This window comes from Neomonachus schauinslandi, chromosome 7 (assembly GCF_002201575.2).
Source record: "Neomonachus schauinslandi chromosome 7, ASM220157v2, whole genome shotgun sequence".
Lineage (NCBI taxonomy): Eukaryota > Metazoa > Chordata > Mammalia > Carnivora > Phocidae > Neomonachus > Neomonachus schauinslandi.
In genome coordinates, this window is record NC_058409.1 from 100387074 (window position 1) to 100412465 (window position 25392).

At 43.2% G+C, this 25392-nt stretch overlaps 1 protein-coding gene across 1 annotated transcript in view; it reads left to right on the forward strand.

Annotated features, from left to right (window-relative positions):
• ATP10B (ATPase phospholipid transporting 10B (putative)) overlaps positions 1 to 25392 on the forward strand; it is a 115516-nt gene that overhangs the window by 37059 nt on the left and 53065 nt on the right. Inside the window, exons 5-9 of the mRNA XM_044917124.1 lie at positions 1913 to 2019; positions 5731 to 5862; positions 9396 to 9523; positions 11118 to 11370; positions 12450 to 12688. Of these exons, the coding sequence (XP_044773059.1) occupies positions 1913 to 2019; positions 5731 to 5862; positions 9396 to 9523; positions 11118 to 11370; positions 12450 to 12688 (859 nt within the window). The remainder of the gene's footprint in view (positions 1 to 1912; positions 2020 to 5730; positions 5863 to 9395; positions 9524 to 11117; positions 11371 to 12449; positions 12689 to 25392) is intronic.

The following is a 25392-nucleotide window of genomic DNA, read 5'->3' on the forward strand; positions in this document are numbered from 1 at the left end:
TGTCTGTGCTTTCTCTCCACCCACATTTTTCTCACGCCTGTATTGTGAGGAACAATATGAGAGGGGAAAGGATGAGAACAATACGAGATAAATAGTGGCTTTTAAACACAAACTATTTTAAAATGCACAGACAGCACAGATGGAGACAGGCAGAGAAGGGCCTGAGCTCCTAGCAAAGAGGAGGATTCGTTGCAGGCATCTGTTCAGGTAGAATTTGCCACCTGCCCCAGCAAAGAGGCCATCCCTTGTACCCGACATTTGGTTCATCCCAAGTCAGCTGTCAGACATTTTCTTGTTAGAGTCAGAAGAATTGCAAATGGAAAGGACTCTGATTCATTGCAAGTTAACGAGGCATTACTTTGGGAAGCCTAGTGTTGTGAAAACCGCATGACACAGCTGCTGTCTGTGGCCTGGGTCTCCGAGTCCTATGTCCCATGTATTAGGTGTGCGGCCTTAGAAAACTCTCCTCTCTGGGTTAGTGACACTAACCTCACCCTCTCTGGGCTTCATCTTTTTCACGAGAAGGATAATCACCCTTCTGACTTCCCGGAAGTATGAAGAATCAAAGAAAATGATACAAGCAAACTTAGTTTATAACCACAGTAAGGAATAATTGGTATGAAAAGGCATATTGAGCGGCAGTATAGCACTCTGGAGCCAGACTTTGTGGACTCGAATCCCCATTCTGCCATTTACTAGCTCTATGAACTTGCCTCAGTTTCCCAGTCTATAAAGTGGGTATGGTAACATAACCTATCTTCCAAAGTTGTCATGATGATTAACTCAGTCAGTAAATGGAAAACAATTATAACCAGACCTAGAAAAATGAAGTATTGAAGAACTAAAAAGAGAAAAGCCCTAAGGGTTCAGATTGTTATTCTTTTTGTTCTCCCTAATGCTTTGGGGAAGTTATATTTGAATTTAAATGTCTCAAATATCCCAAAGGAAGGTTATCAGGATGGAGTAAGGGTCAGACCCCAGGTAATAACTGGTGTTGGCTGGCCTCAGAAGTTTCTGGTGTGCGGGCGCCTGGGTGGCTCAGTTGGTTAAGCGACTGCCTTCGGCTCAGGTCATGATCCTGGAGTCCCAGGATCGAGTCCCACGTCGGGCTCCCTGCTCAGCAGGGGGTCTGCTTCTCCCTCTGCCCTCTTCCCTCTCGTGCTCTCTCTCTCTCATTCTCTCTCTCTCAAATAAGTAAATAAAATCAAAAAAAAAAAAAAAAAAAGAAGTTTCTGGTGTGAGGTGGAAAACTGCAATGCCCTGAGGCTAGAACAAGGGAAAAACGCTCGGCTTTCAGGAGCTGCCTCCCACGTGTGGCACAGAGGGCTGCCGTCCGCCTCCTGTGAGGTCTGTTTATCTCACGAGACACGGAGCAAGAGGAGGGTGGTACAGGAGAGAGGCAAGTGAGAGATGTAATTCCCAACAAGAGGAGACTTGTCATCCCACAGTGTGAGGGGGGCACTGTCTGGTGGCTTTGGCGGACTTGCGCAGTCAGACTGCAGTCTGGTCCCAGCAACCAGGTGAGAGTGAGCATGGGAACGCTGCCTGAGGGAACACAGCACCGCCTTTGTAGGGCCAGAAGCCAGTTCCCACACACTAAACCATTCTGAGTGAGAAAACTGAAGCCAACGCTTTTTCAGCAGAGCTCTGACTTTGAGGTGCATAAATGATGATTTCCATAGGGATGGATAATTCCCCTTTAATGGTCCAGCCCACACACACAAGCCTCCCAGGAGCAATGAAGGTTGTACTTGAACCCGGAGACCAGATGCCGAGTTAATAAGACCCATTGCTCTTCTGATAAAGAGGGAGGAGAGGGATCATGTCCACTCATCACTTCTAATTCTGTGACACTACCCAGTGATAGCATGAAATGACCACCAAACCACTCCCAGTATTTCTTCATCCCCAGGGAGCATCCTGACCAGACGAGGACTGGCTTTGGCAGTGAGAGTCTTCTGCTTCGAGGCTGCACCATCAGAAATACTGAGGTGGCTGTTGGCATCGTCATCTATGCAGGTCACTGACTTATGTTGTGCCTTCCCCTTATCCTCCCTCTCCCATCCCCTCCAGATCCACCTTCAGTCAGTGGGAATCCACAACAGTTCTGAGGGGTACAAGAAACTTCCTATTTCTTAGCTAAGCAAAGTGAGAATCACAGCAGCTTACTTGGTTCACAAGAGATGTACTTAGACTCCAAGCTAACATCAGTCATATGAACAAAAGAGGGATTCGTGCTCATTCACCTCTGATGGTTTTGTGACACCAATCAAAGGCAGGATGAAGAGTGCTTTCTTGAGCCTGAGGAATAATCTCACCAAACTTAACAACTCCACCTTTTTGTGAAAATTGTGCCTCCATTTCCTCATCTATGCAAATGGGAAGAACATTTGGCTCAGCCTCATAGTGCACTCATGAGGATCAAATGACCCAACACGTGAAACAAATTATGTCTAACACAGTGAGCACTCAGTGGGTTTTAGTTGTTGCTTCTGCAGTTATGTGTGTATTATTTATTCATTTTGCTCTAACTCTGCTTTCCACTTTGATTTTGCTTTCTGATGAAAAAAAAAAAAAAAAGCAGCACTTCTCACAATGAATCTGAAGTCTTAGAGGACCGTCTTGGGACTGCTATCTATCCAGTACTTAGCACCCAGCACTTGGTTGGTGCTCAATAAATTTCAGCTGTTACATCAACAACTGCAGACTTCTTCCTCTGTAGAGAAAACACGGTCTCCCTGGAGTGTCTACCTTTAGTGGAAGACCCTAGATTATGTTTTCCTGCGTCTCCCACTCACTAGGACATCTTGAAATATTTTGCTTGTTTGTTATTTTTCTTTGATTTGATTTGTTTGGGAATTCATAGAACCCCACTTTTGATGGACATGGCAGAGCATTTAAACATCAGTCTACCCGAAGATTCACTTTCTGGAACTGTCAAAGAAAAACAGGTTTTTAAAAAAATAATGTCCCGGTCTAGCTAGCTTTCCCTAACTTGGTGGAGGGGGATTGTGTTCGTCAGTTCAGGTGACTCTTTCCAAGGGTCTTTGGCAATGGAGTTCAGTGCCATCTGATAGACCTACTAAAGATAAACTCTGAAGCAATCCCCACCTCACCAAAAAATCCCACATGGGCTTGGAGTTTGCTTCTCTGCCTGACCAGAAGCAAATTTCTGAGTGAGTGATGAGCATGGTAAATGAGGGGACAAATTTGGGAGAGAGTGAATCATGACTCTGAGGAGTCAGGCTGCCTGGGGGTGAAATCTACTGGCTGGCTACATGTTCCTGAGTATGTTGGTTAAGCTTTCAACACAAGGGGACTAATAGTTCTCACCTTGTAGGGTTATAAGGGTCAAATGAGATTGTCTGTGAAAGCGGCTTAACACAGTGTCTGGCACATATTAGGTCTCAAGAAGTGTGTACAAAAATGGTACTGATTGTTTTAGTATAGTTATCTAGAGCAAGGGGTTCTCAACCTTGGCACTATTGATATTTTGTTTTAGATTGTTTTTTGTGGTTGGGGGCTGCCTGTAGAATGTTTAGCAGCATCCCTGACCTCAAGATGCCATTAAGATGTGACAACTCAAAATTTCTCAACACATTGCCAGATGTCCCCTGGGGAGTAAAGTCACCCCTGGTTGGAAGCAACTGACCTAGAGTCATATTCTCTTCTCTGATAATATGGATAAACAAAATAGGAGCACCTCAGAGTCAAAGGCCCAAAAAGACCAAAGTGAGTCTCCCAGAAGGAAGAGATCCAACATAAAGGTGTGTGCTCCTCACAGCAAACATCTATTGAGCCCCGGGGCACCTGGGTGGCTCAGTCGGTTAAGCGTCTGCCTTCAGCTCAGGTCATGATCCCAGGGTCCTGGGATCAAGCCCCGCATCGGGCTCCCTGCTCGGCGGGAAGCCTGCTTCTCCCTCTCCCGCTCCCCCTGCTTGTGTTCCCTCTCTCGCTGTGTCTCTCTCTCTCTGTCAGTTAAATAAATAAAAAAAATCTTTAAAAAAAAAAACAAAAAAAACTTAAAAAAAAAAAAAAAAATCTATTGAGCCCCTACCGTGTATAAGGAAGTAATTTAAGTACCTGTGTGTATATTAATTCACTCTCCTGCCCCAAACACACATACACAACTGTTATCTCTCATTCTCCAGATGAGGAATTGAGGTACAAAGGGATTAATTCACCCAAGGTCATTTGTCTCCTGAGATTAATTCCTTGTAACCCAATGTCAAGTCTCTACAGAGATAAGCTCTGACTCTAGAGACCACATTCCAACCATCACACCATACTGCCTTCCCTGTGAGCCCACCGTTTACCAAAAACAGAGGGATCTCAGAAGGTGAGGAGCAGGTGGAAAAAGAGGGAGGTCTGAGGACCCCTGACATGAGCTGAGCCTGAAGCAGGTGGGAAGACCACAGTGCTGATGAACACAGTCAGTCTGTGCTCATTGCTCTGGAAACCCCCCTCACAACTACAGCAACTTGAATCTGATTAATAAGCCCAGAGTTTGCTCACTCCTGCTGTTTTGTTGCCACTTTAAATCCACAAGGCAACCAACTAAAGAGAATTAAAGCCATTCACTGCTGGTGCTGATATATTGGTTTTCTTTAATTTTGCACAGCAAATATGTGGTGTTTTTTTTTTAATTTGCTGAGGAATACAGCATGGTGTTTAAGTTTAGCAGCCCCAAAGGACAGGCTCTGTCTAAAGACAAAATCTCAGCTTGGCTCTCAGCTCTTAGCTGTATGGCCTGGGTACCATGAATTGGTAGAAGGAGAAAGAATAGGAATCAGAATCCTGGGCTCTCAGTATGGCTCTGTCCTCTGGGCAGGTCCCTTCTACTCTTTGGTCCCTGGTCTCCAACTGGAACAAGGGTGACTGGATGACATTGGTAGTTTTCAAATTTTGTTGTCCTCTCTTTGAACAAAATTTTATGCAGAACTCCAAGGTAAGTGTAAAGTGGCTCAAGGCTAATACTGGGATGGAGGCCTTTGACCCCTACCACTCTTTTACAAGCAACACCAACACCTTAGGCAAAGAAACAAGAATGAAAACTACTGGCCTCAGGCACTGTCCTGACACAGGGCCTTGGCACATACTGTTCCCCAAGCCCCAAACCATGTTCTCCCAACTCTTTTCTCTACCTTTTGATGTCCCTTTTGTGTCACCTCCTCTGAGAAGCCTTCCCTGACCATGTTCTCTACCACCATCTCTTATTTATCAGCCCATTGTTTATTTCATGGGACTTATTACTAACTGTAATTATTTATTTACTTTCTTGAATATTTTCACCAAAATGTGAGTCATCTGTCTCATCCTTGTATCCTACCATTAGCCCATAAGAGTGCCTTTGTGCAAATTAGAAAAAAAAGCCCCTCCTCCAGACAGCTTACTATCATTTGCAGAAATTTATCATGATAAACCTATAAATCTACAACAACTATGGAATGAAGGGTGTTTCTTGAGTTGTGCAGTGTACAACCTGTGCTTAGTAGCTCTATCAGTGTGCACCGCAGTGTCTGGTGTGGAGGTGATGCTCAGTAAACACATGGTGACAAATTGTGTGAGGCCTCTACAGCTGTTCTCAGCAGTCTCCCTGAGGCATGAAAGATTTAGGTTAGAGGAAGAAGCCTCTCTTCTACTGTAAGCTCCTGTGAGAAGAGCTAAGGATATGATCCAGGCCAGAGGAAAACAGATGCTAAAGACTTACTACCTCATTTTCTCTCAAAGGCCATGAGACAAAAGCCATGCTGAACAACAGCGGCCCACGGTACAAACGCAGCAAGATTGAGCGGCGCATGAACACAGACATCTTCTTCTGCATTGGGCTCCTCTTCCTCATGTGCCTCATTGGAGCTGTAGGTATGGAATGTTCTGGAAAGAACAAAACCACAGTAAACTTCTGTTTCTTTGGGCAAGTTGTTTCAGCTCTCTGAGTCTCAATTTCCTCATCTATAAAATAGAGTTAATAAAAAATAAATCCCACTCTGTATTTTAATAGGATATCAATCAAATAAAAATGCTTGTGGGGGCACCTGGCTGGCTCAGTTGTAGAGCGTGCGACTCTTGAGCTCAGGATCCTGAGTTCTAGCCCCACGTTGGGGGCGGAGATTACTTTTTAAAAAATGCTTATGAAAACCTACTGAAAGTATTATGTACTCTAAGTATTAGGGATATCATCTATCATTTATTTCTCCAAGAAATACTTACTGAACCCAGGCACTCTCTTAGCATAAGAAAATAAAAAGATGAATTAGTCTGAGGACTGTTCCTTAAAAAGCTCATCGTTTAGCAGGAAGAAGTCCAACACATGAACAGAATTGATACAATCTGTCCTACACAGTAAGGGCTGCATGCAAGTACTGCCTCAGTTTTCTATTGTTGCTATAAAAAGACAACACAAATTTAGCAGTTTAAGACAATACTCATTTATTCTGTTATAGCGCTGGAGGTCAGATGTCCAAAATTAATTCCACTGGATTAGTTCAAGGGTCAGCAGGGCTCAGTCCTTCTGGAGGCTTTGAGGGGAGACTGTCCCTTGTCTTTTTGAGCTTCTAGTGACTCCTTCCTATTTCTTCAAAGTGCATTACTCCAATCTCTGCTCACACTTCCTTCTCCTTTTTCTGTAGTAGTATCTCCCTATGCCTCATTTTTATAAGGACATTTATAACTACATCATTGGGCCCACCTGGATAATCAAGGATACTCTTCCCCATCTCAAGACCCTTAACTTAAATCACATTCTCAAAGCCCCTTTTGCCATGTAAGATAGCATATTGATGGGGCCAAGGAACTAGGGTGCGAACATTGGAGGAGGTCATTATTCACCCTAATATTAGTAATATGAGAGCATCGGGGGAGGAAGTCTTCCTTGAAGAGGTACATGGAGCTGATCCCTGAATGCAGTTGTCATTCACCACAGGAGGTAGATGCCAGAGGCAGAATGAGGCAGCTTTGAAAAGAGAGAGATCATTCTTAGCCCTGGGAACAGCACAAGCAAAGCACAGTGGTAGGAAGAATAATTTTATGCAACGGAGCATTTGGCTCTTTGGTGTGGCAAGAGCAAAGCCTAGCATGGAGACCTGATTAGAACCAGGCTGCGGCCATGTTCTATAACTGCTGAGTGTGGAAAGCTGCAGGAGGTGTAGACACAAATAATCTGAGCCATTTAAGTTGATTCTCAGAGTATAGGCAAAGAGGGACACTTCCTCTTATCTACTTTCTCTAAGGATGGTCCTCAGGACCTTAAAGGAGACCCCAAAAAGAACCAGGGACAAACAAGAGGAAAAATTAATGTGCTAAGTCCGGAACCCCCTGCTGACCCCAAACCAGTGGGCGGCAATGGTGTTTACTCTTTACTTGACTTGGTCAGAAACTGTGCCCATCACTGTTCTTGGAAGATTGTGTCTGAAAAAATAAGACCTCCTAGGGCCCAGGGAGATTTTGTGTGCCACCATGGTGAAGACAGTGGGATTTAGTTTTGTGAGTAGCCTGAGGTTTTTAAGCAAGCTTCCCAGATGTGTCTAATGGCACTCCAGGTGAGGGTGGCCTACAGCTGGGAGGAGAACACCCAGAGGGCCAGTGAAGTAGGGGTATAACACAATCCATGTGGGGCTACCTGCATACCTCAGAGACACTGCAGGAACTATTGCCTCTGCTTCAGAACAGGTTTTTCAGGGAACATCAGAGCTGGAAAGGACATTTGAGATCATCTCACTGTGTCTCTAGAGAAAGGAAGTTAATGATTAAAAGGTCACACAGTGAGATAAGGTATAGGGAAACCACAATCTGCTTGGCAGATTGCCCAAAATAATAAATAAATTGAGACAGGAACAGGGAGGGGCAGAATTGTATGCTGTCTGAGAAACATTACTCATACACAGTGACAGGCCTCCAGTGGTGCCTAATTAAAGCACAGCCCCCTCTGTGAAAGCTTTCAAGTAGTGTCATTCAAGAGTTCTCTATCACATGCTTACTTGGACTGTGTAAAGATGATGTTTCTTTTTTCTTTGCCCAGAATGCCCTCCCCAGGCCTTTCTGATCACCTGATACCCTCCTGGTCTCCAGGACCCCTCAAGGGCTCCTCCTCCATGCGGCCTTCCCTGGTTCCCTTGAAGGCCAGAGTTATTTGCTCTATAATATTACCTTAAAATAACCTCATGTCTGTAAGTCTCCTTTCTTCTGCCGTGTATAATGGTATTGGGCCAAACCTCCTGGGCAAAGAAGCATCTTGGGGACAGGGCAGCATCCCCTGTGCTTTTTTTTTTTTAAGGTTTTTTTATTTATTTATTTAACAGAGAGAGCACAAGTAGGGGGAGCAGCAGGCAGAGGCAGAGGGAGAAGCAGGCTCCCCACTCAGCAGGGAGCCCGATGTGGGGCTCGATCCCAGGACCCTGGGATCATGACCTGAGCCAAAGGCAGCTGCTTAACCAACTGAGCCACCCAGGTGTCCCACCCCTATGCTTTTTATTCCCGGTAGTTCCTACCCTGGGGCTGAGAGCACATTTGGTTATTCTATTTTCACTGTAACCCTACAGAGGAGGTATTATTACTGACTGATAGATGAGAAAACTGAGATTCAGAAAGCTCTGTAGCACTTCCTCTTATTAATCCTTAAGTGATGAATGTGGTTATCCCCATCTGCGGACAAGGAAACGGGGCTCAGTCTGCATTTGGATATGTTACTATGAGTTCTCATAGCATTCCACACTCTGCATAGTACCTCTCACACTGTGTGGGATTTGTCCCTTTACATCTGGTCTCTGACTTGTTAGGGACCTCCTCAAAGACAAGAGATGAGACTGATTCCTTCCTGAATCAATAAATGTTGGATAGAGTGAGGGAGGGAGGGCAGCAGGAAAGAGTGGGTTAACAGAGATATGGGTGGATGGTGTGTGGATGGATGAACTGTGGATGGATGGATGGATGGATGGATGGATGGATGGATGGATGGATGGATGGATAGATGAACTGTGAAAACATGGATGGGTAGATGGATGGATGGGTATATGCATGGGGGAAGAAGAGGGGCTAGCTTACGGGTCCGTCAAGATCCCCAGCCGTGCACTTTCTGCCACACAACTGAAAAGAACTTGTGTCCCCTTTCCTCTTTCCAATCCCTATATAACAGGACTTCATCAAAATATAAGCAATCCCCATGCTAGTCTCCTCCCAGTAAGACAGACTTCAATGCCATCAAGGGATTGAAATGTAGGGTATGCAAAGGACCACTTTAGATGAATATATACACACAGAACTAGGCTGTATAGAATAAGGGTGGGATCCTCCAAAGCACAGTCACTTCCAGGAATAAATTAAGGGCTGATAGCCCTTAATTAGACTAATATAGAATTAGGTGAGGATTCTGCTTAATCTCTGATTTTGCCCACTCTCAGGTCACCGCCTCTGGAATGGGACCTTTGAAGAACACCCTCCCTTCGATGTGCCAGATGCCAAGGGCAGCTTCCTTCCCCTTGCCCTTGGAGGCTTCTACATGTTCCTTACAATGATCATCCTGCTCCAGGTAGGAAGCCCTCCCTAGCTGGGGGCTCAAGAAGACCTGTGACCAATACCTCCACAATTTTGTGAAATAAAGAAAAAGCAGTGCTGGCCCCAAGAAAGAACTAACTGAACTAAGATGAGAAAATGGTCATTGCTTTCTTGTGAGTCTTTGAAAGTCCTCACATTTGGGGTAATGTCAGGACCAGCCCTACCTTGTGGAAGGAACCTTGCCCCCAAGATAATAGTGAAGGAAAATATTTATCAGGCTTTTCTATTTAAGAGTAAGATTATAGTAGTAATCTAAGTGTACCTGCCCCTTTGCCAGATATAATAGGACAGGTAAAATCCTAATGACCTGGGAACAGAAGATAAAATAGCTCAGAGAACTAGAGAGAACTGTCAAGCCCTAAGGATTGGGAGAAAGAAACCACAGGTTAGTGTTTTAGCATCTGATAGATTGAGAGGGAAAAAACACAACTGGCCCTATAGAGGAGAAAACACAAAACACAGAGCACCTACAAGAAAGAGGCAGTAGGAATAAAAAGATGAATAAATTCTTCAGGCTCTGTAAGGAGGTACAGTCAATGAAAAGATGAGGGAAGTTGCAGTTTTGTTTTAATGAAGCTCCATTTACATTCAGTTTCTTGTAGTATTTGAGGGTGTTTTGTTGTCCTCTTACAGGTAAACTTTTTTCAGTCCTTAGTTCATTCATTCATTTAGCAGAGTAATCTTTTTTAAATGTGAGTTGGACCATACTCTTCCTCTGCACAGAACCCTCCAATGGTTTCACATCTGCTCGAAGAGAAATCCACAGTCCTTATGGCAGTGAACAAGGCCCTACATGATCTGGACCCTGACTTCCCCACTGGCCTCATCTCCTAGCCATCTCCTGCTCATTCATACAAGACCTGCTTACTCTTTCCCCTCAATTACCCAGCCCACTCCCACCCCAGTCTTTGCCCAGAATATTCCTCTTCCCACAGATAACTTCCTGGTTCACACCCTCATTTCTTCAGGTCTCTGCTCAAAGGTCATGGTTTATAAAAGAATCCCTTCCAGTCACCACCTTCTAACCTCTTGACTTTTCTTTTACACTGCCCGATATATATTTCTTTATTTGTTTACCGGAATGTGAGGTCTTCAAAGCCAGGTATTTGTTCTGCTTGCTGCCATCTCCAGGACCTAGCATAGGATCTGACACACAGCAAGCAGTCAGAAGATATTAGGTATTGAATCAGAGACAGTAATCAACAATGGGTCTGAATACATATAAAAGTGAGCGACAGCACTTGGTGGTATAGAGATCTGAGAGGCATCAGGAACCTCTGGACAGAGGCACTAGAGCTCCTCACCCCCTAACCACTCAGTCATTAAACAACCAATGGTGAGTGCGTACTCCTTACCAGACCTCCCTGGGTGAAGAAGGCACCTTTTTTTCAGATGCCCCTAAGAATTCCAAGGGAGGCATGAAGTCATTGACCTTTAGTTTCTCAGAGAAAGTCCATCATGTGAGCTGACCTCAGCTTTCCATTAACTGCCTTTGCTCCCATTGGTGAGAGTTCTGAGACAGGGCACTGGCCTGGTCTCTGACACTGTGGGAATCAATCTCCCCACAGGTGCTGATCCCAGTCTCCCTGTACGTGTCCATTGAGCTGGTGAAGCTTGGGCAAGTCTTCTTCCTGCACAATGACCTTGACCTGTATGATGAAGAGACCAATTTGTCCATTCAATGTCGAGCCCTCAACATCACTGAGGACTTGGGCCAGATCCAGTATGTCTTCTCTGACAAGACGGGGACACTGACTGAGAACAAGATGGTCTTTCGGCGTTGCACTATCATGGGCAGCGAGTATTCTCACCAAGAAAATGGTACGAGGGTTCCCAGGGGCCCTCACCACTCTTTCTAAATGAATCACCCTGCTCTCCTAAAAGAATGGTAATGAAAGACATTTTCCTGGCTCCCCACAGAGGTTTCTTGGCTCTGTGGCAGATTGCTTCCTATATCCCTGTGGGCTTCCTTTTCCTAGATCAGTTGTGTTCTTATCACCTATAAACTTTCCTTTGTTCACAAAGGCTATCAGTGATCTCCTGTGTGGTAGCCCTCCAGTCGGTCTTTGGTGCCATTTACACCCAGGGTTGTTATCTGTCGGGAATGGACTGGGGACATGTCCAAATTATGTACCAGTTATACAGCCAAGGTTTAAGAATTTGGGGGGTCACTTTACCTGACATGTCAGGACAGGCCTCAGTGTAGATGTATGATCAGATTCAATACATCCAGGAAAAGCCTTCCATGTTAACTGATCTTTTGGATTTTTACTGAGGCAGAGCTTTGACTTCGGAGGTATAGCTGAACAATGCCTGGACTGTCATCACACATGGACTGAAGGTGGCCTATAAAGCTGACCTGATTTCCTCAGCAGCCCTCCACCATCACCACCACAAACACACCACACATGCTTTCTAACTGAGAGCAGAAACTCTCAAAAGAGCAGCATTCATTCTTTTGAGTGGGAGGAATGGAGAAAAAGAAAGGGGGAGAAATTATGGGTAGCCCAATCACCTTTGCCATGGTGGTAACCATTTACATGGGAGCTTCTGATCTCTTTTTAATAATAATAACAACTACCATGACCAGTATTAGAGTATATCAGTCACTGTGACACACTATTTTATCAAGTCTTCCAAACAACCCTATGAGTTAGGTAGGGGCACACGTTTAGTCAAAGCTCAGTCACATAGCTAGGAAGTAGTATAGCTGGATTTGAATCTGTGCAACTTAGTTGCACTCCTCTTTCTCCAGTCAAGGTAGTCCAGTTGCCCATGCTCCAGAGCAGCAAAGTGCTCTTACTCTGTGCTCTTTCCTCTACCCCTAGGGTCTGGGATCCCCTCAGACCGTGACGTGGCCAAGGTATGCCTGGTGTAATAGCAGTACTCCTTTCTTGCAGCCAAGCGACTAGAGACCCCAAAGGAGCTTGACTCAGACAGTGAAGAGTGGACCCAATACCGGTGCCTGTCCTTCCCAGCCCGATGGGCTCAGGGTCCAGCAACACTGAGGGGCCAAAGATGGGCCCAGCCTCTGAGGAGGTGCCACAGTGCCCAGGTACCCATCCAGGGCCACTCCCGACAAAGGTCTGTGGGGCACTGTGAAAGCTCACAGCCTCCCGTGGCCTTCAGCAGCTCCATAGTAAGTACCTGTCTTTTACTCTTCAAGTTGCAAGTGGCCTCTTTTGGGGATAGATGGGAGGGGGCTCTGGAGTATGAAAGAGAAAAGACTGTATAAATCCTGAAGAGCTCTCAAAATGGTAGCCCTTGGTCTTATACGCAATCTGCATTATGTGTTTTATTAGGCATATACCCTTCTGGTTAATTTTAAATGTTCAGTGTTTAGAAATTGGGAGATTTCATATAAACATATAGATTTCCAGCTTCTCTTTTTAAAAAGGAATTGGAAAATTTCTCCACACTAGCCAGCATTTCCTTGTGGCAATAATTGGCTTGAATGATGGAGTTGATGCTCCTTAGACTGGGCATGTGGTCTTCTGTTCATCACAGACTATCCCCCTCTCTGTTGACCCCCATCACTGAACTGAGAACCAGCAGCATGTCCATGATGCATGCTTTTCCAAAATACAGTTAAAGGAAAGAGAAATAGTTGTCATGCCCATGTTTCTATAAGGTGCAAAAACAAGATGGGCCTTAAGGCTTGCAGGCTTCAAGAGTAATGGAAGAATATACTTTTTTGTGATAATCAAAGAATCTTAAATAGTTATAAAGCAAAGAACATCTATGTCAAAATTACCCAGCACACTTAATACTCTTAAATTAATTGCCTGGCCCCTATGGGGATTCAACCTTGCAACTTTGGTCTGGAGCTTTTTGCATATGTTTCCTTCACATTTGATCCAATGGTACAGCTATCACTAAATCCCTGGCATGTAAAGAAATTTAGTTTCTTCCCCAAGATTACACAGCATTCCCTAGAAGGCAAGGCTAGAACTGGAGCTTTCTGATTCCTGTCCCATTCTACTTTCCTCTGCACCATGTTCTTTCTCTAAGAAACATATCATCTAGAATCTTCTGCACTTACAGAAAAGACCACAGGGAGCCCCAGCTATCTTGAACAAGACCCACATCTTAAGAAAGGATGGAAATTCTCTTATCCCATTATTAGAAAATTAGATTTTCAAAATTATCCTCATAATGAATTTCCTTCCAATTTTTATTTTCTCCATTAATACACACATAACTACATATACTTAACATTTTTGCAGTCATAGTACCTACAAATTAAATGTGCGGGTTTTTTTTTTAATCTGAAATAATATCAAAAGCATTTTCCATATTGCTACATAGTTTTTATAACCCAAGACTGTGTTTTCTGATCCTGACGGAAAAGAAATGCTGTGAGTCTATGTGTTCTGGGTTATTACTTATTTAACTTCAGGTGAGTACAAAGTTAACTCTCTTATGTTACTACCACACAGAGAAATGCAACATTAGCAAGGATAAAACATTACCCATGTGTTAAGATATATGATGCTCATAAACATACAAGAGGAATGATCCATAGATGCCTTTAGGAAGAATTTTTTTCTTTTTTCTTTTCTCAGGTAAGATAACAGAACATGCATATTATTGCATCTTTCTCTTCTTCAATTTAATTTTGTCCCCTCTGAATGTAATGCTCTTCCTCCAGCTCTTTACCTCAATATTTGAACAATGCATTTAGTGAATTCTCACCAGGCACAGATTCTAAGTCTTGCACTACATGTGTCTTTTGGAACCTTCCAGTTCTGGATGCCATGGGCATCCCATGTGCCTGAGAATGTCTCCCCCAAGACACAGAGAGGGAAACAGGAAGCTTTCTTTTATATATCTCAGTTGTAACACACAGATTTGCTCCCCCTTGTTCAGCCTGACAAATCTTAGTAGCCCAGGAAAACTGCAGCCCTGAGCCAGCCAGTGTAACTTTTATTCAGGGCCTATCTATCACTAGGGCCTACAATTATCACCAGCTGTTCTAAAAGTTAAATAGCATGATGTCTATGCTGACCTGCAAGGTCCCTTCCAGCTATAAATTAGGTACATTTGGGGTCAAATGCCCCAGGTTTTCATCTCAGCTCTTTCATCTATTCTGTGACTTTGGTCAACTTACTGAGCTAGAACCTCAATGTCTTCATCTTAAAGAAGGATTATTGTTCTGTTTCATGAGTTTATTTTGAGGACTTAATTCTTAAAATCATGTGTTCTAGATAGATAACTCGTGGAAGTCTTAATCTTTCTCAAGGAAAGCTGTCTGACTTGTACAAATGTTCATATCTGATGACATGGGAAATGGGAGTTTTCATAAAATGCAATGTCAAGCCCTCTCCCCTGAGATTCTGGTAGATTTGATCTAGGGTAGGGCCTGAGCATTCATCTTTTTTATTTCTGATGATTCTAGTGAGCAACAAGATCAAGAACCTCTCCAAGCATAGCATTGCCCCACTAGGAAATAATCTTGATTTGGCTCAAATGGACATTTTCTATAGCTTGGGAGGCATTGGCTGAAGGGGGTGATTTAGGCTACCTTAAAGGGCTCTGACATTAACCCATAAAATATCTGTGGCTGGAGTGGCAGATCCTTGAATTAGTCCATAGAGAATATCTGTGGCAGGCCCAGGTGGACCTCCTGGCTCCTGCCACCACCCACTCTTGGCAGGCTCTCCAAGCTTGTGTCCTCTTCACCTGCCCATCTGGCATCCGGTCTGGTTGGATAATAATCTCTTGGCACCACCAGCTCTTTACCTTCCCTTTGTAAATCCGTGAGAACTTGCCTCTAAAACCTCCACAATGCCAAGTCCTGGCAGAGCAAACACCCTACCACATTCTTTTTTTTTTTTTTTAAGATTTTATTTATTTATTTGACAGAGAGAGAGACAGCTAGAGAGGGAACACAAGCAGGGGGAGTGGGAGAGGGAGAAGCAGGCTTCCCGCCGAGCAGGGAGCCTGATGCGGGGCTCGAGCCCAGGACCCTGGAATCATGACCTGAGCGGAAGGCAGGCGCTTAACGACTGAGCCACCCAGGCGCCCCCTACCACATTCTAAAGAAGCTGGTTGTTGGTTTCCTTGGAACTTTGCCCTAAACCCAAAACAAAATGAGCATCAAGGCTAACAGCAACAAAAGCTGGTTTTTTTTCTTTTACTACAAAGAACAAGGAAGTATTGGTTAATGCCGCCTAATTGGCTGCTATAAAATCTGTGGCTTTAGGGTGGGGATAATACACTTAGGAAAGAGGTCAGTTGTAAGCCAGGGTTTGAGTACTGGCAGATAGAAAATGAAATGCCCCCACCCCGCCCCGCCCCACCCTGGTATGTAAGAAGCCAAGATTTGAGCAGAGAGTCTTTGTTTAGAAGTGCCACTTACAAAAGGTTTTCCAGAACCATCAGACCAAAGAATATCTTCCTAATCATAAAATTTGCATTGGGGCCACTTAGGCTCCTCCAGATGGCACCACCACTTCCTTCTGTAGGCATGGCCTCTCCCACCTGTCTGGAAAGAATGCAATAGAGAAAAGTAAAGGAGGTGTCTTTGGCCCTCTGCCTCCTTTCCTTAGTCTTGGTCTTCTTTCCTTTCTTTGAAAGAGATATGTGCAGCACTTCCAGTCTGCTCCAGACTGGTGAGGACAGCCCACAGATACAAACTCCCACTCAAAAGTTAGATAAGAGTCCTGATTTAATTAGCCAAGCACTCAAAATCTTTTTGGAAGTAATGTGACGACACAGGGCAGGAACAGATGAAGCCTGTATCAGCTGCACTTCCCTTAACTTCCAGGGTACCTGAGGGGCTTCCCTTAACTTCCAGGGTACCCCAGGGTGGTACCCAGCTGCAGTGACCCTGTTTGCATGGGGTGGGGTCTTGCAAGAGCTGGAAAACTCCCTTATTGCTAGGCCACTTAGTTTCTTTCCTTGGGGCTTCTGTCCCTTTTGGGAAAAGCTTATCTTAACAACCCATGTGCTTCTATTTAAGCAAATATTTGTTAACATTGGGTTCTCCCAGTTCCTGAATGAGAGGCAGCGTCCTCTAGGTCACAACCTCAGCCTGGGCAAAATCATCACTCTCCTAAACCATAGGTCAGCCTCCAGCTCCCCAGCAACCAGGAAAGTTTGTTTTCACGATAGTGATATAGCCACATAATTAAGCGGTAGAAAGTAACTAAAGGTCAAATGATAAAAAATAAGTCTCCTTCCCTCCTCTTCTATTCCCCACAACCCCAGTGACAACCATTATTTGAATTTTCTTGTTTATGACCCAGACACCTATATAGGAGCATACGAGTGTGGTATACATATGAGCACATCCTTTACTGCAAATATTAGCATGCCCTGCACGTTGTTGTGGACTTTGTTTTTTCTTTTTACCTAGTGAATCTGAGGGAATATTTCATAGATGTAGACAGATATTCAATGGAGAGCTGCCTCATCTTTTCTTTTTAATGGCTGTTAGAATTCGTTGGATGTTTGAGCCATTGTCTGTTTATACATGTGTATTTTTCTATAGTATTCATTCTACATAATTGCTAAATTGTGTGTATCTTTTTTATTTTGATTGATACTTCCCAAGAGGTTGTATTAGTTCAGACACTCACCAACAACAAATAGAAGGATCTGCTTCTGTCCACTTCTGCCAATTCTGTGTATCTATTTCTTTGGAATAGCCTGTCATTTATTGTCAAACATCGAGTAAGCATCCACAATATGGCATATACTGTTCTAAACACTGGGATATAAGGTTTAATAGGGCCTTGTCCCTGATAAACCCAAAAGAGAGGAGAGAAGACCACCAGTGCCAATAGAACATTCCTCTTGGTGCTGAGGGCAGAGGTGCTGTAGGAGCCCAGAAGAGGTGCACCTGCATCAGATGAGGCCTCAAGAGGGCTGCCTGGAAGGGTTAGCACCTGAGCTGAATTTGAGACAAAATTAAAAGTTAACCAGAGCAAAGAGAAGACCATCTAGTGGGGAGAGGTGAGGAATGCAAGTGACATGAAAAACGGGTTTTGAGGAGCAGCTGGAATAAAAGATGGAGGTTGGAGAGAGGTTGAGGAGATGGAGGCCTGGGAAGAACCAAGTCACAAAGATTTTTCTTCCAGGCTAGGCACCAGGGTTCCTGTTTAATTCCACTGCTGGCTCTGTGGATTCCTAATAGCAGCAAACTGCTATACCCAGTGAGTGATAGTTGTCAATGTGAACTTGAGTGAGTTATCATTAAAACTGAGAAGAGAGTAGCAGACTAGAGGTTGGCCTGCTTTCCCTAGCCCTCAGTGTGGGACATACCTCAGCCATATAGCACACAGTGGCTGTATAAATTATTGCTACTCAAACTGGGGTCCTGGGACCAGCACTATGAGCATACTTGGGAACTTGTAGAAATGCAGATGCTCAGGCCCCACTTCCAACTCGCTGAATGAGCATCTGAGTTTAAACAAGATGCCCAGTTAATTTGTGTGCATGTTAACGTTTGGAAAGTGCTGGCATTGTTTTTAAGGGTTCAGGTGTTGGTATCAGGAGGAAAACCTGGATCTAAGACCCATTCTTTTTATTGATTTTGTGACCTTGGACACGTTATTTAAATTCAGTGAGTCTCATTTATCTCATAATTAAAATGGGAGAATAATAGTAGCTATTTCAATGCTGTCATGATGACTAAATGATATACATGAACACACTTAGCAAAGCACCTGACTTTGTTGTAAGTTGTCAATAAATGTAATCTAATGATAATAATAGGATCCTTGAGGGTAGAGTGTGAGGTCCAAGATCACCTTCGTCAAAGAAGGTTTGTATGAGCTTTACGTGTTCTGCAGCAGAAAGAAATCCAACCAGTTGGGTGCCTGGCTGCCACAAAGCTCTAATCTGAACAACCTGGTAACCCACAATTTAATATTTATTTTCCTTTAGAGAAATAGACTAGCTAAAGGGCCCAGAGGTGGGTGGGGGCATTGCTTTCTCTAAGTGTCCTAAGTACCAAGTTCCTAAATGTTAATTGGCCAGACAGGAAACCAGTGAGCTGTGGGCAAAGGAAACCATGAAGAACCTTGCCCTGTGGAATCAGTCCGTGGTGACTGGATAAAGCTTAACTGACATCTGCTGCTGACACCTGCAGGCTGGGCCTGCAGCCAGTGCCAGAGAGAAGTAGGCCCTTTGCAGAGATTTTTTTTTTAATGCATTGCTGTATGATTGGGTTGAAATATACTAACGAAGAAGTTTTTGTTTTGTTTTTTCTAATTTAGTTTTATTATGTTATGTGAGTCACCATACAGTACATCATTAGTTTTTGATGTAGTGTTCCATGATTCATTGTTTTCGTATAACACCCAGTGCTCTATGCAATCAATATGTGCCCTCCTTAATACCCACCAACGGGCTAATCCAACCCCCTATCCCCCACCCCTCTAAAACCCTCAGTTTGTTTCTCAGAGTCCATAGTCTCTCTTGGTTCGTCTCCCTCTCTGATTTCCCCCCCTTCATTTTTCCCCTTCCTTCTCCTAATGTCCTCTCCATGCTATTCCTTATGTTTCACAAATAAGTGAAACCATATGATAATTGACTTTCTCTGCTTGACTTATTTCACTTAGCATAATCTTCTCCAGTCTCATCCATGTTGATGTAAAAGTTGGGTATTCATCCTTTCTGTTGGCTGAGTAACATTCCATTGTATATATGGACTACATCTTCTTTATCCATTCATCTGTTGAAGGGCATCTCGGCTCTTTCCACAGGTTGGCTATTGTGGACATTGCTGCTATGAACATTGGGGTGCATATGGCCCTTCTTTTCACTACATCTGTGTATTTGGGGTAAATACCCAGGAGTGCAATTGCTGGGTCATAGGGTAGCTCTATTTTTAATTTTTTGAGGAAAAAAATTAAAGTTTTTCCAAAGTGGCTGTACCAACTTGCATCCCCACCAACAGTGTAAGAGGGTTCCCCTTTCTCCACAACCTCTCCAACATTAGTTGTTTCTTGCCTTGTCAATTTTTGCCATTCTAGCTGGTGTAAGGTGGTATCTCAATGTGGTTTTGATTTGAATTTCCCTGATGGCTAATGATGATGAACATTTTTTCATGTGTCTGTTAGCCATTTGTATGTCTTCTTTGGAGAAGTATCTGTTCATGTCTTCTGCCCATTTTTTGACTTGATTATTTGTTTTTTGGGTGTTGATTTTGAGAAATTCTTTATAGATCTTGGATATCAGCCCTTTGTCTTGTAGTGTCATTTGCAAAAATCTTCTCCCATTCTGTGGGTTGCCTCTTTGTTTTGTTGACTGTTTCCTTTGCTGTGCAGAAGCTTTTTATCTTGAAGTCCCAAAAGTTCATTTTTGCTTTTGTTTCACTAGCTTTTGGAGATGTATCTTGAAAGAAGTTGCTGTGGCTGATGTCAAAGAGGTTACTGCCTATGTTCTCCTCTAGGATTTTGATGGATTCCTGTCTCACATTGAGGTCTTTCATCCACTTTGAGTTTATCTTTGTGTATGGTGTAAGAGAATTGTTGAGTTTCATTCTTCTGTATATAGCTGTCCAATTTTCACAGCACAGTTTATTGAAGAGACTGTCTTTTTTCCATTGCATGTTTTTTCCTGCTTTGTCAAAGATTATTTGACCATAGAGTTGAGGGTCCATATCTGGGTTCTCTATTCTGTTCCATTGGTCTATATGTCTGTTTTTGTGCCAGTACCATGCTGTCTTGGTGATCACTGCTTTGTAATATAGCTTGAAATCAGGCAACATGATACCCCCAGCTTTGTTTTTCTTTTTCAACATTTCCTTGGAGATTCAGGGTCTTTTCTGATTCCATACAAATTTTAGGATTATTTGTTCCAGCACTTTGAAAAACACCATTGGAATTTTGATCAGGATGGCATTGAAGGTATAGATTGCTCTGGGCAGCACAGACATTTTAACAATGTTTATTCTTCTGATCCATGAGCATGGAATGTTTTTCCATCTTTTTGTGTCTTCTTCAATTTCTTTCATGAGTGTTCTGTAGTTCCTAGAGTATAGATCCTTTACCTCTTTGGTTAGGTTTATTCCGAGGTATCTTATGGTTTTTGGTGCTATTGTAAGTGGAATCGATTCTCTAATTTCTCTTTCTAGAGTTGCATTGTTAGTATATAAGAAAGCATCTGATTTCTGTGCATTGATTTTGTATCCTGCCACATTACTGAATTACTGTATGAGTTCTAATAATTTGGGGGTGGAGGCTTTTGGGTTTTCCACATGAAGTATCATGTCATCTGCAAAGAGAGAGAGTTTGACTTCTTCTTTGCCAATTTGAATACCTTTTATTTCTTTTTGTTGTCTGATTGCTGTTGCTAGGACTTCTAGTACTATGTTGAACAATAATGGTGAAGTGGGCATCCTTGTCATGTTCCTGATCTTAAGGGAAAGGCTCTCAGCTTTTCCCCATTGAGGATGATATTTGCTGTGGGTTTTTCATAGATGGATTTTATGAACTTGAGGAATGTTCCCTCTATCCCTATACTCTGAAGAGTTTTAATCAGGAAAGGATGTTGTATTTTGTCAAATGATTTTTCTGCATCAATTGAGAGGACCATATGGTTATTCTCTCTCCTCTTATTAATGTGTTCTATCACACTGATTGATTTGCGAATGTTGAACCACCTTCCATCCTAGGGATAAATCCCACTTGGTCATGGTGGATGATCCTTTTAATGTATTGTTAGATCCTATTAGTTGAGAATTTTGGAATCCATATTCATCAGGAATATCAGTCTGAAATTCTCTTTTTTGACGGGGCCTTTGCCTGGTTTGGGGATCAAGGTAATGCTGGCCTCATAGAATGAGTCTGGAAGCTCTCCTTCTTTTCTATTTTTTGAAACAGCTTCAGGAGAATAGATATTATTTCTTCTATGAATGTTTGGTAGAATCCCCAAGGGAATCCATCAGGCCCTGGACTCTTATTTTCTGGGAGGTTTTTGACCACTGCTTCAATCTCGTTACTGGTTATTGGCCTATTCAGGTTGTCAATTTCTTTCCGTTTCAGTCTTGGGAGTTTATAGGTTTCCAGGGAGGCATCCATTTCATCCAGGTTGCTCAGTGTATTGGCATATAGTTGCTGATAATAATTTCTAATACTTATTTCTATTTCCTTGGTGTTAGTCGTAGTCTCTCCCCTTTCATTCATAATTTTATTAATTTGGGTCCTTTCTCTTTTCTTTTGGATAAGTCTGGCCAGTGGTTTATTGATCTTATTAATTCTTTTAAGGAACCAGCTTCTAGTTTCGTTGATCTGATCTACTGTATTTCTGGTTTCTAATTCATTGTTCTCTGCTCTAATCTTAATTATTTATCTTCTAATGCATGGCTTAGGCATCATTTGTTGATTTTTGTCTAGTTCTTTAAGGTGTAAAGTTAGTTGGTGAATTTGGGACTTTTCTATTTTTTTGAGTGAGGCTTGGATGGCTATGTATTTCCCCCTTAGGACCACCTTTGCAGTATCCCATAGGTTTTGGACCAATGTGTTTTCGTTCTCATTGGTTTCCATGAATTGTTTAAGTTGTTCTTTGATTTCCTGGTTGACCCAAACATTCTTGAGCAGAGTGGCCTTTAGCTTCCAAGTGTTTGAATTCCTTCCAAATTTTTTCTTGTGCTTGAGTTCCAGTTTCAAAGAACTGTGGTCTGAGAATATGCAGGGAATAATCTCAGTCTTTTGGTAGCAGTTGAGACCGGATTTGTGACCCAGTATGTGGTCTGTTCTGGAGAAATTTCCATGGGCGCTCAAGAAGAATGAGTATTCTGTTGTTTTAGGGCAGAATATTCTATATATCTATGAGGTCCATCTGGTCCAGTGTGTCATTCAAAGCTCTTGTTTGTTGATTTTCTGCTTAGATGATCTGTCTATTGCTGACAGTGGAGTATTGAGGTCTCCTACAATTAACGTATTATTATCAATATGACTCTTTATTTTGGTTAACAGTTGGCTTATGTAGTTGGCTGCTCCCATGTTGGGGGCATAGATATTTACAATTGTTAGATCTTCTTGTTGGATAGACCCTTTAAGAATGATATAGTGCCCTTCTGTGTCTCTAACTACATCTAGCTTAAAATCTAATTTGTCTGATATAAGAATTGCTCCCCAGCTTTCTTTTGAGGTCTGTTGGCATGGAAGATGGATCTCCATCCCTTCACTTTCAGTCTGGATGTATCTTTAGGTTCAAAATGAGTCTCTTGTAGACAGCATATGGATGGGTCCTGTCTTTTTATCCAATCTGCAACCCTGTGCCATTTTATGGGAGCATTTAGGCCATTCATGTTGAGACTGATTATTGAAAGATATGAATTAATTGTCATCATGTTGCCTGTGAAGTCCTTGTTTCTATAGATTGTCCCTGTAAATTTCTGTTGTAGATCACTCTTGGGGTCTTTCTCCTTTTAGAGAACCCCCCTTAATATTTCTTGCAGGGCTGGCTTAGTGGTCACATATTCTTTCAGTTTCTGCCAGTCCTGAAAGCTCTGCATCTCTCCATCCATTCCAAATGACAGCCTTGCCTCAAAGTATTCTTGGTTGCATGTTCTTCTCATTTAGTACCCTGAATATGTCTTGGCAGGCCTTTCTGGCTTGCCAGGTCTCTGGATAGGTCTGACATTATTCTGATGTTCCTCCCTCAGTACATAAGGAATCTCTTCCCCCTAACTGCACTTAAGATGGTTTCCTTTGTTCTAAGATTTGCGAGTTTTACTATTACATGATGAGACATTGGCCTGTTTTCCTTGATCTTGGGAGGGGTCCTCTCTGCCTCTAGGACTCAAATGTTTGTTTCGTTTCCGAGATTAGGGAAGTTCTCAGCTACGATTTGCTCAAATATATCTTCTAGCCCTCTGTCTCTCTCCACCCTCTCAGGGATCCCAATAATTATGATATTGGAACATTTCATGGCGTCACTTATTTCTCTAATTCTGTTTTCATGGATTTTAAGCTGTTTCTCCCAGGCCTCCTCATTTTCCTTCTTTTCTATCAGTTTTTCTTCTAGATCACTAATTCATTCTTCTGCCTCGTTTACCCTAGCTGTTAGAGTATCTAAATTAGATTGGATCTTATTGATAACATTTTTAAGTTCTCCCAGTTCAGCTTTCATTTCTGCCCTTAGAGACTCTATGTTGCCATTAATCGATTTCTCCATTCTAGCTATCGTCTTCATAACTGTTACCCTGAAGTCCATTTCCAACATCTTGGTTATATCTGTATCCATTTGTAAATCTGTGGCAGAAGTTACAGTCACTGAGTCTTTCCTATTTTGGGGGTTCCTCCTCTTAGTCATTCTGTTAAGGGGTGGTTGAGGGAGTGTACAGAGTCCAAATTATTGACCACAACCCAATCAAGATGCACCCATTCTATAGGGAGCTAGGGTTGTCGGCCTCTTGTTCTCCCAGCCTGTCTTCTGGGGGAGGGGCCTGCCAGGATGTTACTCAGGCAACCCTGTTTGGGCAGAGTTGCCCTGCCCCCTGTGGGGGGAATGCACTCAGTGAAAACTGGTTTTTTAGGGCTTTTGTTCTCTGGCGGCTTTCCCTGGAGGCTTTCCCCATCTCTTCCAGAGTCAGAGCAGAAGAGACCATTTCCAACCCTGTGCCTCAGAGCAGAGAGATCACAGTCTGTTCATCAGTGAGCTCTCCAGGCCACACTATCTCCATTTCTGTCTGTGCTGCTTAAAACTTCAGTGTCCTGGGTTGTGTGCCCCTCAGCAGCACTCCCAGTCCTCGCCTCCAGGTTGGGGCATGTCTCTGCCCTTTGTGCTTCTAAAACCGCCAGCCACCCCCAATTCGCACCCGTGGCTCCGCTGCTCCAGGTTTCAGTCCAGGGGGCTACCCTAAAGTCCTTTCCCCACCGCTACCGGTCTGCAAGTCTGTGCCCAGCCCCCAGCATGGAAGGCTTTCATTCACCGACGGTGTAGGATCCCCATGGCTGGGCTCCCTCCCCCTTCCGTTTATCTTCCAATATCTGCCTGCAGAATCACGGCTCCCTGCTTCATACCTCAAAACCAACTGCTTGTGATATTCTGCTTGTAGAGATCCAGATCTATCTTCTTACATCTCAGGCTGATTTTGTGGGTGTTCAGAGTGGTCTGGTAGATATCCAGCTCAATTCAGGGAACAGGAATAGGGTCCCCTACTCCTCCACCATCTTTTCCCTTCTACCTCTAAAGAGTTCTAACAAAGAGATCCCATGAGTTAATCAGTGGTGGGGTAGCTCAAAAGTCAACAAAAGTTTGCGTGCTTGCAGTCTGCCAGGCACTGGGGACATATCATTGACTGTCTCTGTCCTTGTGCACTCAGAGACTAAAGGGTAAATGAACAAGAAATGAATAACTATTAAATCATTTTAACATAGTCACCATTTGGAAATACATAATGCATAGCTTGGAGCAAAGCAGTATGTTATCAGAAGCTGGGAGTCAGCCGGTGTGAAAACTGCCTTAGTTCTGACCCTAATTCACTGTGCAGTCTTGAGTAGTTCACTTCCCACCTCTCTGACATTCAGTTTTATCATCAGGAAAATGGGAGATTTGGCTTTGATGACCTCCAAGCTTGTTTGCAGCTCTGTGTATCTGTGGTAAGGGTTAAAAGCATCCCATTCATGTATACCCCCAGCCCCAAATGAAATCTTTTTCCTGAAAAAAGAAGATTCCCATAATCCCTTTTATAATCTCTGAGACTATCTGCTGAGTCCTAAGGATTAGATATACAACCTATTAGTTTTGCTTGGGTTGCGAAACACTAAAGATGCTGGCTGTCAGCAAGTATCAAAGGCTACTTCCTTCTCATGGAGGATCTTGCCTGGCACAGAAGTTAAGAGCATGAATTCTAGTTGGATTATTTCAAATCAAGTAAAGGAG